This window comes from Armigeres subalbatus, chromosome 2 (assembly GCF_024139115.2).
Source record: "Armigeres subalbatus isolate Guangzhou_Male chromosome 2, GZ_Asu_2, whole genome shotgun sequence".
NCBI classification, from domain to species: Eukaryota; Metazoa; Arthropoda; class Insecta; order Diptera; family Culicidae; genus Armigeres; species Armigeres subalbatus.
Genome location: NC_085140.1, coordinates 344,410,828 through 344,424,908, shown reverse-complemented (window position 1 = coordinate 344,424,908; position 14,081 = coordinate 344,410,828). Strand labels below are relative to the sequence as shown.

Genomic DNA, 14,081 nt, shown 5'->3' with positions numbered 1-14,081 from the left:
GACGTATATAAGCGCCAACATAACCATTCTTCACGCAAACCACTTATAAAATATTTATAAAAATTAACTTTGTTAGTGGTCACAAATAAGCAATAATTTGATTTATGTGTGGATCCTTATTGATTATATTTGGTAATAACACTTGCTAAAATGTATAATCGTGACATACATACTTGGTATAAATAGTTATTTTTAGCAGTTTACGGATATTTTTATATACAACAGTATTAGCATTTCTTCATCGTATCTTTTAGAATAGGTGTTCAATTGTCCATTTATTATTTCTTGAACGCTAGGATATGCAATGCTCACAGCGTAGGGATGACATCGTAGTAAAACCAAAGTCTTTTGTAACAATAAGTTTATTTGAAACTATGCAAAAAAAATACAAAACCACGACAGGCACCTCCATCAAGAATCGAATTATTAATACTGTTGGAACTCCAACAACTGACACGCTAGAGCTTGAAGCGGTTCTCATCGATTCTGGTAGGATAAAAATGATGCTGGGTCATTAGGCCAAAAGGTCATTATGACAAGTGAAAAGATGAAAAGGAACAACAAATAAGATGAAAGAGAAAAGGAAGAAAGAAGAAATAACAAAGAAGAAGGAGGCGGGGAGATTGAAGAAAGGGGAAGGAATAGGGAAGAAAAAAGAAGGAAGTAAGAAGAAGGAAGAATGAATAAGAATAAAGGAAGGAAGAAGGGAAACGAATAAAGAAAGAAGAAAGAAGTGGGAAGAATTGAGCAGAAGGAAGATGGAAGAAGAAATAAGGGAAAAACAAAAAGAAACCAGTAAGGAGAAAGAAGAAAGCAGGACGAAGGAAGAAGGAAAAATGAAGAAGAAAGAAAGAAAAAGGAAAAAAAAGAAGAAAGAAGGGAGAAAGAGGGGAAAAGGAAGAAGGAAGAAAGAAGGATAAAATAGGACGAAAAACAAAGTAGGAAGAAGGAATAAGAAAGAAAGATGAAGAAAGAAGGGTTAAAGAAGAAGGTATGAAGAAGAAGGAAGAAAAAATAAGAGAGTAGAAAGAAGAAGGAAGGGAAAATGGAAAAAAAGAAAAAATAAGGAAAAGGAACAAGGAAGAAAGAAGAAGAATGAAGGAAGAAAGAATAATGAAGAAGAAAGAAGAAAAAAGGGAGAAGGAAAAAGCGAGAATACGAAGAAAGAAGAAAGAAGAGAGAAGAAAAGGTAGTGCGAAAAAGAAAAAACGAAAAAAAAATAAGAAGAAAGAAGATGCAAGAAGGGGTATGGTAAAAGAAGAAAGAAAAGAAAGAAAAGAAAAGAAGCTTCTCATTTTTCCTTTTATGCTTCTTTCTGCTCATTGGACCTAATAATTTTTCATTATTTGCGATGTAAACTTATATCAGCTAGAAATAATTTGCCAAGCAATGCTGGCTGCAGAATGAGAATCCAGAATACAGATGTATGGCCATTTCTATGAAAATGGTCCCAGAAATTTGGGAAATGGTTAAACTGACCAATGATGCCCCGTCGATCAAAGATCCCCCGGATTACCCGGTACAGAAATTTGTTCTGATATTTGATTCTGTTAAAAAAATGTACACTTTATCCGTATTCCTGTAAAATTTTAAAACAGATTTTTATTTGACTTACGAAATACTTTCTAATTTATTATTATTCAACTAAAATAAATCTCTCATTTTTATCACAGTGTTAAGTGAAATAACGTTTTCTGAACCGATGTAAGGCCAGTGTTACAAATATTTATGTTATGTGACATGTTCTTGTGAAATTTGTCGAACAAACATTATCATATTTTTACATATATGGGATACCGGGGCTGGTTAGCTGAAGGGACATGTTAGCCGGGTGGTTTTTGGGCGCAGTGGAGACATCTATACTGATTTTGGTGGGGTATTAGGCTGCCCATATACCGACGTTATTTCAGGTGTTTTTGAGTTCCCGTTTGCATTAGAGCATGTTTTTGAGTTTTCGGCGATATTGTGTAAATTTATGTTACTGTGAGGTACTATATGTTACACGAATCAATTTACATCCATCCCGAACCCTGGAAAAAGACCTTTAAGTGGTTTTGTTGTGTAGGGGTTATCACGAATATTTGGAGATTAGTAGGTTGAGGGTTCGACTTTCATCAAGACACGAGGAATGTTTTTCGAAAATTTCATAATAATTTGTCCATATCGAAACATGTGCTGTGCATATTTGCAGCTATGATATATAACAAAAAAAAATTGTACGGTCAAGTTGCCGAATAATATGTGTGTGGAACTAGTCAAGAAGTGAACATTGTGACATGTGGTGAATATAGCATGATAAACCTCCATGCATATACTTACCGTGAGACTTTTCCTAATCATCCAAGTAGCCACGATGCTACCTTACCTCAATCAGTTTCTGTCAAACAGACTGGACGAGCAGGAACAGTGGCAGCTCGGAGTGATCTCTTTCCGCCAGTATTTAAGTCTTCACAATGGCGTTCATGCCAGCAGAATTTTCACGATTCAGAATCTAATAAAAAAATACTGGATGAAAAGAGATCACTCTGAGCACAAATTGCAGTGTTTGGGTAAGTGTTTTTAACTTATAATGACAAAATTGATTTTTTTTAGCGGTTCAGCAGTTTTTTTTTAAGCAGTAAGTACCCGCAGGAAGAGGGTCGGAAGGACCGCGCAGAAAGCGGGTCGGAATGACCGCGCAGATAGCTGGTCAGTTGGGCCGCGCAGTTAGCGGGTCGGAAAGACCGCACAGATGGTGGACTGCGGGCTTTAGGATCGCGCAGATAGCGGGTCATTAGGATCCCACAGATGGTGGCTCGGTAGGACTGCGCAAAAGTTGATAAGTTGAATCATCTCTTGGAATCAATGTCGACAATTTGTGATTATTGTTTTAAGTTGTTGAGATATTGTGTACTGTATCAAATTATGTGTTTGGGACACTGTGATGAAATAAATTAAAGATAAAGAAATAGCGGTTGAATAGAACCAAGACTATATAAGGTATTCATTATCGCGCATAACTAGTCAACAAGGTCAGGCATAGCGGGTGTGTACTACCGCGCAGAATGATTATACAACGTCCTGTCACGGTCGCCAGCTCTGGTCCTCACCCACAGCCGCCAGCTCTGGTTCCAATACCCACACTTTCACGGGTCTTGCGATGACAAGCGACCTCCAGTTAAGGGTTACGTACTTGACCGAATTGCATATAAATAAACACATGGTTGTTTCTTTTTTCTTATGGATTGCACTACAATCTTACTGGTGAGGTGGAAGAATCGCAAATCGTTAAATTTGAGTGAATATGAAAGGAGTTAATGTCCTACAACAGATTATAGAAGTGATTTTATAAGTGAGGCCATTTTGCCCCGAGGGTGCATTATGCACTGTTCTCCCCTACCTAAGATGGCAGTGGCATCACCGGTGGATAGGAAACCTTGGGCCAACAACCTACACGCAAAAAAAGCGTTCCCGAATTCGTGAATAGGCAAAAATACACCGTGATTTAATTCATGGATTCGGGAATACCAGTCACGTTTTCCAGAACGTTCCAGAAAACGTACACACTCAGTTTTTAATTCTGCAGCTCGGCAAAAATCCGCACAGCCGTCTGCCCAGCAAAATAAAAACTGATATCCCGGCAAAAATGACGTGTGTTAGCTGATTTTCGGCAAATTATTTGCTGATTTTCATCAACTTTGACAGAAATCTCGGCAAAAAACATGTTTGCTGGGGCACGGCTGTGCGAAACTCGGTAAAAGTTTAACATTTTGCTGAGATCCTGGTAAAAAAAATTAAGTGTGTAGCTGTGTTCCCGAATCCGTGGCTATTGTTCACGAAAAAAATACACCGTGAACTTGTTAGTTCACGAATTCATGAACGCTTTTTTTTGCGTGTTCTGTTCCCGAAACATCAATTTGTTCGAGAATCCGACAATGAATGAATACGGACTGATCTTACGGCAAGACTCTTAGCGCGAAACAAGGGGCACGAATAGGAACATGAAACGTTTTAACCCTAGCCCACCCGGGTAAATTGACACAACTTGCCAATGAGGCACGCTGCATAACCCTGAGATCTGAGATCTGACTGAGGGAAGTCTTTTGGCCAAACTTCTGAGAAGACAAAACGCCATCGGGAGAAATTCTGCTATTCTCTGGTTTACGTGATGAACACGCTCCCCGCAATTTATTGAAATATATTTATTGAAATATTATGCACTTAATTCCGCTCACTTCATTTGTCATTGATGGCATGAACGAGAGTACGTGCTGTACGTGCTCCTTCATAGAGTGGAAGATGTTGCTAAGCTGGGTAGCTGGGTAGTATTGTCGTGGGATGGTTCCTTCTCTTCTATATAGAGCGGCATAGTTGGTTCAGTGTACTATATTTGGTTTTACGTAGTTTACGTCGAGCGGTCGTGTCTTGTATACAACCCCAAATTTTTTTCTTTTGGCACCAGCAGAAAGCCATCCGAACGTTTTCTATGCCTGTCATCGCAAAAATTTGAATCAAAAGAAGGAAACATGCCTAATGATTAAAATCCAACCAGTGGCGCCGGGAGTGGTTGGGGCAAGTAGGGCATGTCCTACGCATGAATTTGCCTGGGTGGGACAGTCAAAGCATTGTCCTACTCATGATTATGGCAAGAATCTGGGTGTTATCAAATGGTGATTTGAAAGTTAATCAGAGTCTTTAGAATAATCATAGAAGCACCGTCGGTGATAGAAGTTTCTGGGATCCTAACTTTAGGCACTTTATAATCTCGAAAGCGCTCAAGATGTCCAAAGCAAGGATGTTTTCGATCATTTAGTAATCTGGGCTCGATCATTTAGTAATTTGTTAATAACTCATTCCACATGCTAAATTCCAAAATGTGCTGAGCTTTTAGCGGGAAGGGTTTTCACAACTCTGCCTAACAAATCATTCTTTGAATTCCACTAATAATGAAGTTAAAGCGCTAGGTGCAGTAACTTATAATAAATGATAACGAAATATCAATCATTTAGTTTTATTTGCTGCTTACTCAAAACAACTAAAAGAAAGAAAACCTTCTCACTAGAAGTTCATCATACTACACATTTTGGAATTCAGCCTCTGGAATGAGTTATTCTTCTTTTTCTTATTGGTATTAAATACACCACTGGGATATTGCCGCCTCGCAGCACGTCGAAGAAAATTTCCAACCAAATAATTTCCTAGACCGGATTCGAGGATTCGAGCCAAGCCACCTTCAGCATAGACTTTCTTTGCAGCCGCGCATCTTACCGCACGGCTAAGAAAAGCCCCACGGAATGAATTATTGACAAACTACTAAATGATCAAAAATATCCTTGGCCTAAAAGTTTTCCAGAGATAAATAAAAATTTACTCACTTACTTATGGGTCCTAGAGGTAAAATAATAGTTAATGAAATTATCAAATGCGATTAATCAAACATTTTGAAAGTAATCTAGGCATGGTTTCCCAAATCAGGGTCGCGACCCCCAGGGGAGTCGTGGGCTGACGCCAAGTGGGTCGCAAAAGACAAACCTTGATTCAAACTTTTGTCAATATTTTGTCCCACACAGTAATGAGTGATCCATAAAAGAACAACAAATTTAAAGAAGCTGTTATCCAAGATTCTTGCAAATACAATGAAGTACAATACGATTTAAATCCAATCCAAATCCAATCCAAATCCAAATCCAATACAAATCCAATTCAAATCCAATCCAAATCCAATCCAAATCCAATCCAAATCCAATCCAAATCCAATCCAAATCCAATCCAAATCCAATCCAAATCCAATCCAAATCCAATCCAAATCCAATCCAATCCAAATCCAATCCAAATCCAATCCAAATCCAATCCAAATCCAATCCAAATCCAATCCAAATCCAATCCAAATCCAATCCAAATCCAATCAAAATCCAATCCAAATCTAATCCAAATCCAATCCAAATCCAATCCAAATCCAATCCAAATCCAATCCAAATCCAATCCAAATAGAAAAAAAATATTACGATTTGTTATGATTTGTTTTATCAAACGGGAATTCATTTTTATAATTTCTTAAAATCAATGCATTTTGTACCTGGTGGGTCGCAAGCAACATGTGATGCTACTAGGGGGGTCGCATATTCAAAAAGTTTGGGAACCTCTGATCTAGGGAACTGTTCTGATCTCCATCTCACTGTACATATATCCATCTCATCGCTAAACAAAGAAATACGGAACTAAATTCGTCGCTTCTTTTTGTCGACATGCGTGCTCACTGCTGAAAAAAATCACAAAAATAATAAACAAACTAAATTCACTTGTCATAAGACGAGTTAATACAGTCCCATTGAATTCCACCACTTAATTGTATCTTGAAACTAAATTCCTTTCCATTGCTTTGTTTTTGATGGGATGGAAGTCGGAACTATGAGCTGAAGTGGCGAACCGTTCCCCTATATACATCTTATATACAGAAAAATGAATGTCTGTCAGTCTGACCCTTATAGACTCGGAAACTACTGAACCGATCGGCGTGAAAATTTGTATGTAGAGGTTTTTGGGACCGAGAAAGGTTCTTAAGATGGTTCGAGACCCCTCCCCTCTTTGGAAAGGGGGTATTTTTTAAATTATTATCTTTATTAAGGAGACTTTCAGCCCTAGGCTGACTCGTCTCCGGAACTGGAAAGGGGTCTCTCATACAAATGACACACCAATTTCTTCATAATTCGAGAATTAATCAAGCAAATGGAACCAAATCTGGCATGTGAAGGTTTTGTAAGGAAAGATATTAATTGCATATTATTCGGCAGCTCGGCCGTACGAAAATCATTTTTTTTTTGTTAAATATCTTGGCTGTTCATTAGGGTGTTCCAAAAAAAATCGATGTTCGAAAACTAATGGTGCTCAACCCTTAAATGAAAGATATACCTGTCTGGATAATTTTTGTAGAACAAACCGAATTTCTAAAAAATCGTTTAGAGGTCGCGCCAGATCGATTTTTGAAAAATGAGCTTTTTGCCTTTCTCGTACAACAAAGTTGTACCGAAAGGCTATCATTTCACTCCGAAAACGAACTTTTTATAGAAGCCTCTGAGACCCATAGTATTATATACCAATCGACTCAGCTTGACGAGCTGAACACATGTCTGTCTGTCCGTGTGTATGTATGTGTGTATGTGTGTGTGTATGTGTGTGCACAAAAGCTATAAAAAACATTAGACAACTTTTCGTATAGTAATCCTTAACCGATTTTCTCGCAACAAGTTTCATTCGACAGGGGACAAAGCCTTGTTGATCACTATTAAATTTTAGCAACAAGTTTTATTCGACAGGGGACAAAGCCTTGTTGATCACTATTGAATTTTATAACGATCGGTCATTGCATTTAAAAGTTATGAAAAAAATGGTACATCGGACCATATAAACCCCATATAAGGTTGGTGTCTTAGCTAAATGCGAGAAAGGCACCACCAACGCTAGGTGGATTAATCTGGGTTTTTAGGTAAAAAATCAAATATTGGGTCCTTTCACAATTTTTTTGCAGGGTCACCCATTCGTTTTATATTTTTTTATTTTTCTGTGGATCTTTGCCCATATTCTCCATGAATTAGTTTTTGGTATTGTGCGTTTTTACAGTCTGCAGAACTTTTTCTTTACATGTTATAATTTCATCAAGATTGCACCAATATTTTAATTTTAATTAAAAACAATTCAAAAGCAAATAAATGGGAATATTTTCTAGGTAACATAGCTTTGATTTCCGATGGAGTTGGTTACCTGAATTACTGGATTTGGTCGGAGTATAAGGATGGAGCCAGTTATAAATTGATATCACACCCAACAGTTAATATGTAGCAATATACAAGTAATCAGGTTTACTATGATCTCTTTATTAGTTTTGATTCAATCATAGGATGCTTTTCACGGCATACAAAATACAAGGCGAGCTCAGCACGTATGTAAACATTCAGTTTGAACGTAAACATGTGTCGTAAACTACTATCTTCGCACAAGCTGAACTGAGACGATGCTCTACGGTCTCGGCATGCTTACTTTTATACTCTAACATGTGGCATTAAAATATGCGTCAGAATATGGGCGCGAATTGGTGACCCTGAAAAAAATTGTGAAAAGACCCAATATTTGATTTTTTACCAAAAAAAGGCTCATTTTTCAAAAATCGATCTGGCGCGACCTCTAAACGATTTTTTAGAAATTCGGTTTGTTCTACAAAAATTATCAAGACAGGTATATCTTTCATTTCAGGGTTGAGCACCATGACTTTTCGAACATCGATTTTTTTTGGGACAACCTACTGTGCATATGCACAGCACATGTTTCGAAATGGACAAATTGATATGAAATTTGCGAAAAAGAATCCACGTGTCTTTGAGGGACTCGAACCCTCAACCTTCTACTCTCTAAATAGGCGTGATAACCCCTACACAACAAGACCACTTAAAGGTCACGTTTGCAGGAAAGCCATCAGAATCCGAGTCTTTTTTTGCAAATTGAATATCTTTCGGATGCTTGATTTGTCCAATCGTCACATGTGCTTTACTGTTGTATATCCACAGTCAAGCGAGTGCACCTTTTTTATTATCAACATCACACACTATGCCGCCAACAACTGGCTGGGTGGATTTGTATAGAGTGCGAATCAATCACACTCTGCTGTGCCAAAGGCTTGCTTGGCTAAAGCATTCGATGGGTGTGATTGTTTTCTACGCTACGGTCGCGTGTACTCAGACGACTAATGACGGTGGAAGACCGACACTTGATTACAATTAATTGCATATCAAGCATCCGAAAGATATTCAATTTGCAAAAAAGAGCTAACCGCGGTGGAGGTTGGTACTCGGATTCTGATAGCTTTTCCGCAAACGCGTCCTTTAAGTGGTCTTGTTGTGTAGAGGTTAACTCGCCTATCTAGAAAGTAGAAGGTTGAGGGTTCGAGTTCCTCAAAGACACATTGATTCTTTTTCGAAAATTTCATATCAATTTGTCCATTTTGAAACATGTGCTGTGCATATGCACAGACAAGGTATTTAACAAAAAAAAAGGAAAGATATGTTTCTACGATGGTTCAAAACCCCTCCTCCTTCTTGAATATCGTCCTTTTTCTGTTCTGTATGTCTTACTTCTTTCTGTGTTTTACGTTCTACCAAAACGATTTCTACTCTTATACCTTCCACACCAACAACTCCAAAACCTCCCGTGGCACCTACGAGAGGTCGTAGAGTTCTCTGCACCTTTGTGGTAACGGATGCCATGTTCTGTGGAAGTGATGCTACTCTCATACCAAAGTCTAGGCTAGTAACACCCACTAGTTTGTGCGACTCGATAAAAGCTCATGCTAATACCAGAGCTGTTGCCCAAATCGACATTTGTCCAATTTGTCCTACTCACGACTCGGACCGTGGAAATAACAATTTGCATAATTTGGCCAAGATTAACAACCCTGGATAAACCTGGGAAGCCCGGGCACCCCATGTTGAGGGACTTACAGCTTAACGATTAATTGAGGCGTTATAAGCCCCCATCTTGAGGAAAGAGATGAGAGTTGCAATAATGCCTGAATCATCCGTGAGGGCCTCCCATGTGTTTGCGTCCACCCGGGCGGACGCAATATGGTATAAAGGAGGTAAGATGATTTATTAGTGTATTGCAACGACGCACTACCAAAATTTGCATTTGCCCAGTTTTTTTTTCTACTTTGGTAGGATAACATCCCCCACTGGGACATTGTCGCCTCTCAGCTTAGTGTGCATTAAGCACTTCCACAGTTATCAATTGCTAATTTTTTAAGTCAAGTTGACCAGTTTTATATGTGGCTAACACGATGATCTTTGTACTCAAAGAAGTCGAGACAATTTTCAACCCGAAAATTTTCTAGTCCGACCGGAATCAAAGCCAGGCATGGTCTTTCTTTGTAGCCGCACATCTAACCGCTAGGCTAAGAGGGGCTCCTTTATATCAATTCGATAGGTGCTTATACAAAATTGTAAGTAAATGTAGCATCCGCTGGCTGGGTGTACCTGAACATAGTACATTGGGACTTCGCACCTCCTTCTTACCCAACACGAAGGCTCATCTTTGCAGTGATCTCATAGTCTTAGTATTTCGAGAATTTATAGTGGGCATCTGTGAGCAATACTGTCTTTCTACATCAAGCTAAATAAAACATATACCTCTTACTGTGAATGGAGAATAAGCTTTATTCTAGGTTTGACCGTCCTAGTTTGTAATACTTTCATTTTAACTTGAGCAGATTTCAGCGCCTGCCCTTCTCTTGTCGCATATTTCACCTAAAATAAAATAATGAAATCTAAAAGACAGCTCTTGAAAAATGACATCCAATTCTTAATACTCGGATTGTAAAGCTCATCCGGGCATAGTCGGCTGATCTCTATCAGAGTGCATGCTTCAAGCTCCTGTGCATATGAATGGCAAACGCGTTGTGATCCAGTTGTTTCAGCATCACATTTTTTGTACGCTGCAATAACCGTGCTCCGAACATCCTCACTCATCGACTGCAGATGTTCGGATACCTTATCCAGGTGGAGCGTATTATCAACCACCAATCCGAGCCGGTCGAAATAACATTCAAAAATGCACTGCAATCAGAACTATGTGTAGTAAATGTTTTATAGATCGTGTATTAGAAAACTGATATACCGATAGATATTCTACTTTATCTGTCCCGCTTTTTTCTGCTGCTTGCTTAGAGCATTTTCCAATACCGTCCCGAGGATAGGGCGGGGTATAGCTGCAGCATTTTTCGAGCTCATTCATCTATAGAACGAATTTATAACAAAAAATCATTCAGTTCAATTCAACAATATTCTTCTAAACTTACATGGTCCTGCAATCTAATGCACTCCTCTGCCACAACTACCTAATTCTCGAAAATATAGCGTCAATTACGATTTTTCATTTGAATTTGCATTCAATTACCTGTATGATCACTACAGAAACAACAAATTGCCACACTAAACTTATAACTTCCATTTTCCGAAAGAAAAAAAATCGCTTAACTGTGTGTCAGTGCTTTGTATTATATAGTAGGAAAGCAAATAGAAGATTGTACATTTTTTGATAAATTCCTAAGTTACGCCCGGCAGTTTTCACAATTTCCGTTTATTTAATGATAGTAAAATCTAGATTGCGAATAATTGCAGAACAATTGACATTCTCTATAGGGTAGCGGTAGGTGGATCTATTTACAACACAGGTAACAGATATTTAAGCAAGAACAAATTTTAATCTCGTGTAAACTTTTTAGTTGATATACGTTGACTCATAACCGATATATTTCCGAAAAAATGGAAGGAGAAAGATAAAGGTGGAGTTTCCCGAATAGTTGGGAATAACAGTTGGGAATTTTTGAAAGAATACCTTAGGAAGTTTCTTCAGAAATTGCAGGGTAAATTTTTAGAGGAATTTTCTGGACGAATTTCTGGAGAAGCTTTCGGAGGAATTTCAGGATAAATTTGCAGAGTAATTCTTAGAAGAATTTCCAGAGGCAATCCTCAGTGAATTTAATAGAAAAAACTCAAAGATGCAACCCAATAGGGTTGTATGCAAAAGTGACGTAGGACTACGTAGCTGTATGGCTGTATGTAATGGATTAGTAGTAGCAGAACAAACCCTGCGTTGCTTAGGTGTTAGCGGTAAATGTAGCCCCATGATGGCATTTGCATTGCGGTACTTTATATCGATTTCTATATGATTGTATTGAATTTACACATTCTCTAGGGTAGCCGTACCCTTGGAGAAAGTTGCATGAATAGCAGAATTTGAATCCAAATGAGAATGAAAAAATCTCTCACTTATAAGTATACCATCTCTGTATACATTTACGATACGCAGCATATCGTGAGAGTGGGGGGTAGTTCTGTTGTAAAAAAAAGCTTCAAACGCGGGGGTGCACTGGTTCTGATCAGCGATGGAAAACGAATGAATATGATCCGATTTTTTTAACACGTTTATTTGGAAGACTACATTACTCAATTTGGTACATTACAAATACAAACAATTTAAAACCGAAATCTAATGCTTCTGAAGATTTTTGATCTTTGGCTTCTAAAATGAAATTTACATATACAATAAATATTTTTAGAGCTTGGTAGCTACATCTCCTATTCATATTTTCCAATTCCGGAAATCTCAGGCTGGTGAAAGACATCCTTCTACCTATGGTGGATTCCAATCGAGACTGAAGATGATTCCATAATGCACTGGTGTTCCTACAGGTCGCGAATTTGTGCTCTAGATCTTCTTCTGAATTAGGGCAGTATTGACAGCAAGGTGTTGCAATCCGGTTTTGTCGATGAAGTAGTCGAGCATGTGGAATTTTCCCATTTACTAACAGATAGTACACTGATTGTTCCCTCGAGGTTAGTCCTCTCGTATTCAAGTTCTTCCACACTCTCCTCCATGCGATGTTGAGGTTCTCTTCCATGATTTTCGGCTTTTTCAATTTATCTCGGAAGTGCTCGTGTAAAGTTGAAGCAGATGAGTTTTCTTTCAGTTGTACAGGAAGGTATGGTATCACCATGCACGGATATAGCACCGGAAAAGAAGCTATGTTTAGCGGGTTCTCTCTAGCAAAAGGAGTTCGCTCGATTTCTCTCAAATTTAAAATCTCGACGAGAGAAGCGATTTGCATTTATACATTGGAAGGTGCAAGTTTAAGCCCCCCATGTCTTTCGGTAGCGTCAGTTGCTCAATGGGAACTCTGGTTGGAAATCGTTCCCAGATGAAAGTTCCTATATACGAAGTCAAACGTGCCACACTTTGATTTGGGACACTTATCACCGATGACATAAACCAGAGTCTCGATGTAATGAATGTATTCAATACAATAACTTTCTGATGCAACGTAAGGTTTCTTGACTTGAACATCCACATCAATCGAGATGTTTTTCTAATAATACTGCACGGTCACCTCTGAACGCTCCATCAAACTTTTGGGGGTAACGATCGACGATAAGCTCACCTTTGGTAGCCACGTCAATTACGCCTGCAAGCGTGCCTCCACAGCTATAGTGGCATGTCCCGGTCCCGGATGATGTCCAATAGCTCTGCGGTTTATGTCAGCAAGCGCAAGCTTCTGGCTAGCGTTGCTCTGTCCATACTGAGGTATGGGGGGCCAGCTTGGGGCACGGCCCTGCGTATTAACTGCTACAGAACGAAGTTAGAAAGTACGTATAGGCTCATGTGCTTAAGAGTTGCGAGTGCGTACCGTACCGTGTCGCACGATGCACTTTGCGTCATCACCGGTATGATGCCTATTGACATCGTTATCGGTGAAGACATAGAGTGCTTCGAAATGTGCGGCACGAGAGGCATCCGTAGGACTGTCAGGTTGTCCTCAATGGTCAAATGGCAGCGTGCGTGGGACAGTTCCACTAAGGGTAGATGGACTGGACATATAGGTTGATACCGGAGATAGGTGCGTGGGTCAAGAGGCGCCATGGGGAAATCACTTTCCACCTGACCCAGGTCCTTACAGGCCATGGTTGCTTCAGACAGTACCTACACCGGTTCGGACACTCGGCCCCGCCCGAGTGTCCGGTGTGCGCAGGTGTGTTGTGGCGGTGGCGGAACACTACCCCGGACAACCTAGTCCGGAGGATGTGTAAAGATGAAGTTGGCTGGAACGCCGTTTTATCGGTTATCGTCCAAATCGCCTCGGAGCTACACAGAAGGTGGTGCGTGGACTCGAGGAATGGCTAGTTCAGGGGCAAATAAGAGGTGGTCCAAGGGTTCGGAGTCGGCTTCATGGGTCATACCGGTGCCCTGTGGTCGAACTCAATCCTTTTATCGAACAAGTGGCCGCGTGAAGAACAACATGGTATTGTCGTTTTCGCGGCGTCGGTCAACCGTCGGGCGGGTTCCGAGCACGAGGACGGAAAGGACTCCTCGTCAAGGCTGGAGCAGGCGTAGGCACCGCATCGGCAAGTCCCTCTGTGTGCTGGCGTATAGGCCCTATCACAGAGAGGTCAATTTGGGGTGCACGCGGCATCACTAACCTCGAGGGTGCGTTGTGCACTGGCCCCCCTTTGAATCCTTGCTTTCTGGTTGTACCGAAGGGACTATGGGCTTGGCGGCAATGG

General features: G+C 39.8%; 1 protein-coding gene across 1 annotated transcript; it reads right to left on the bottom strand.

Moving 5' to 3' along the window:
* Positions 1-10,106: 10,106 nt before the first annotated feature.
* On the bottom strand, positions 10,107-10,996 carry LOC134217025 (uncharacterized). Its single transcript, XM_062695779.1, has 5 exons — positions 10,918-10,996; positions 10,820-10,858; positions 10,639-10,755; positions 10,331-10,577; positions 10,107-10,268 (listed from the first exon to the last, which is right to left on the bottom strand). The coding sequence occupies exons 1-5, from the start codon at positions 10,969-10,971 to the stop codon at positions 10,219-10,221; spliced, it is 507 nt and encodes a 168-aa protein (XP_062551763.1). The 5' UTR covers positions 10,972-10,996; the 3' UTR covers positions 10,107-10,218.
* Positions 10,997-14,081: the final 3,085 nt, after the last annotated feature.

Coding starts and splice junctions, on each gene's coding strand:
- LOC134217025 (XM_062695779.1), bottom strand. CDS start 10,971: ATGGAAGTTATAAGTTTAGTGTGGCAATTTGTTGTTTCTGTAGTGATC. Junction 10,859..10,917: donor TTTCTGTAGTGATCATACAG/GTAATTGAATGC, acceptor TTCGAGAATTAG/GTAGTTGTGGCAGAGGAGTG. Junction 10,269..10,330: donor GGATGAGCTTTACAATCCGA/GTATTAAGAATT, acceptor ATTTTATTTTAG/GTGAAATATGCGACAAGAGA.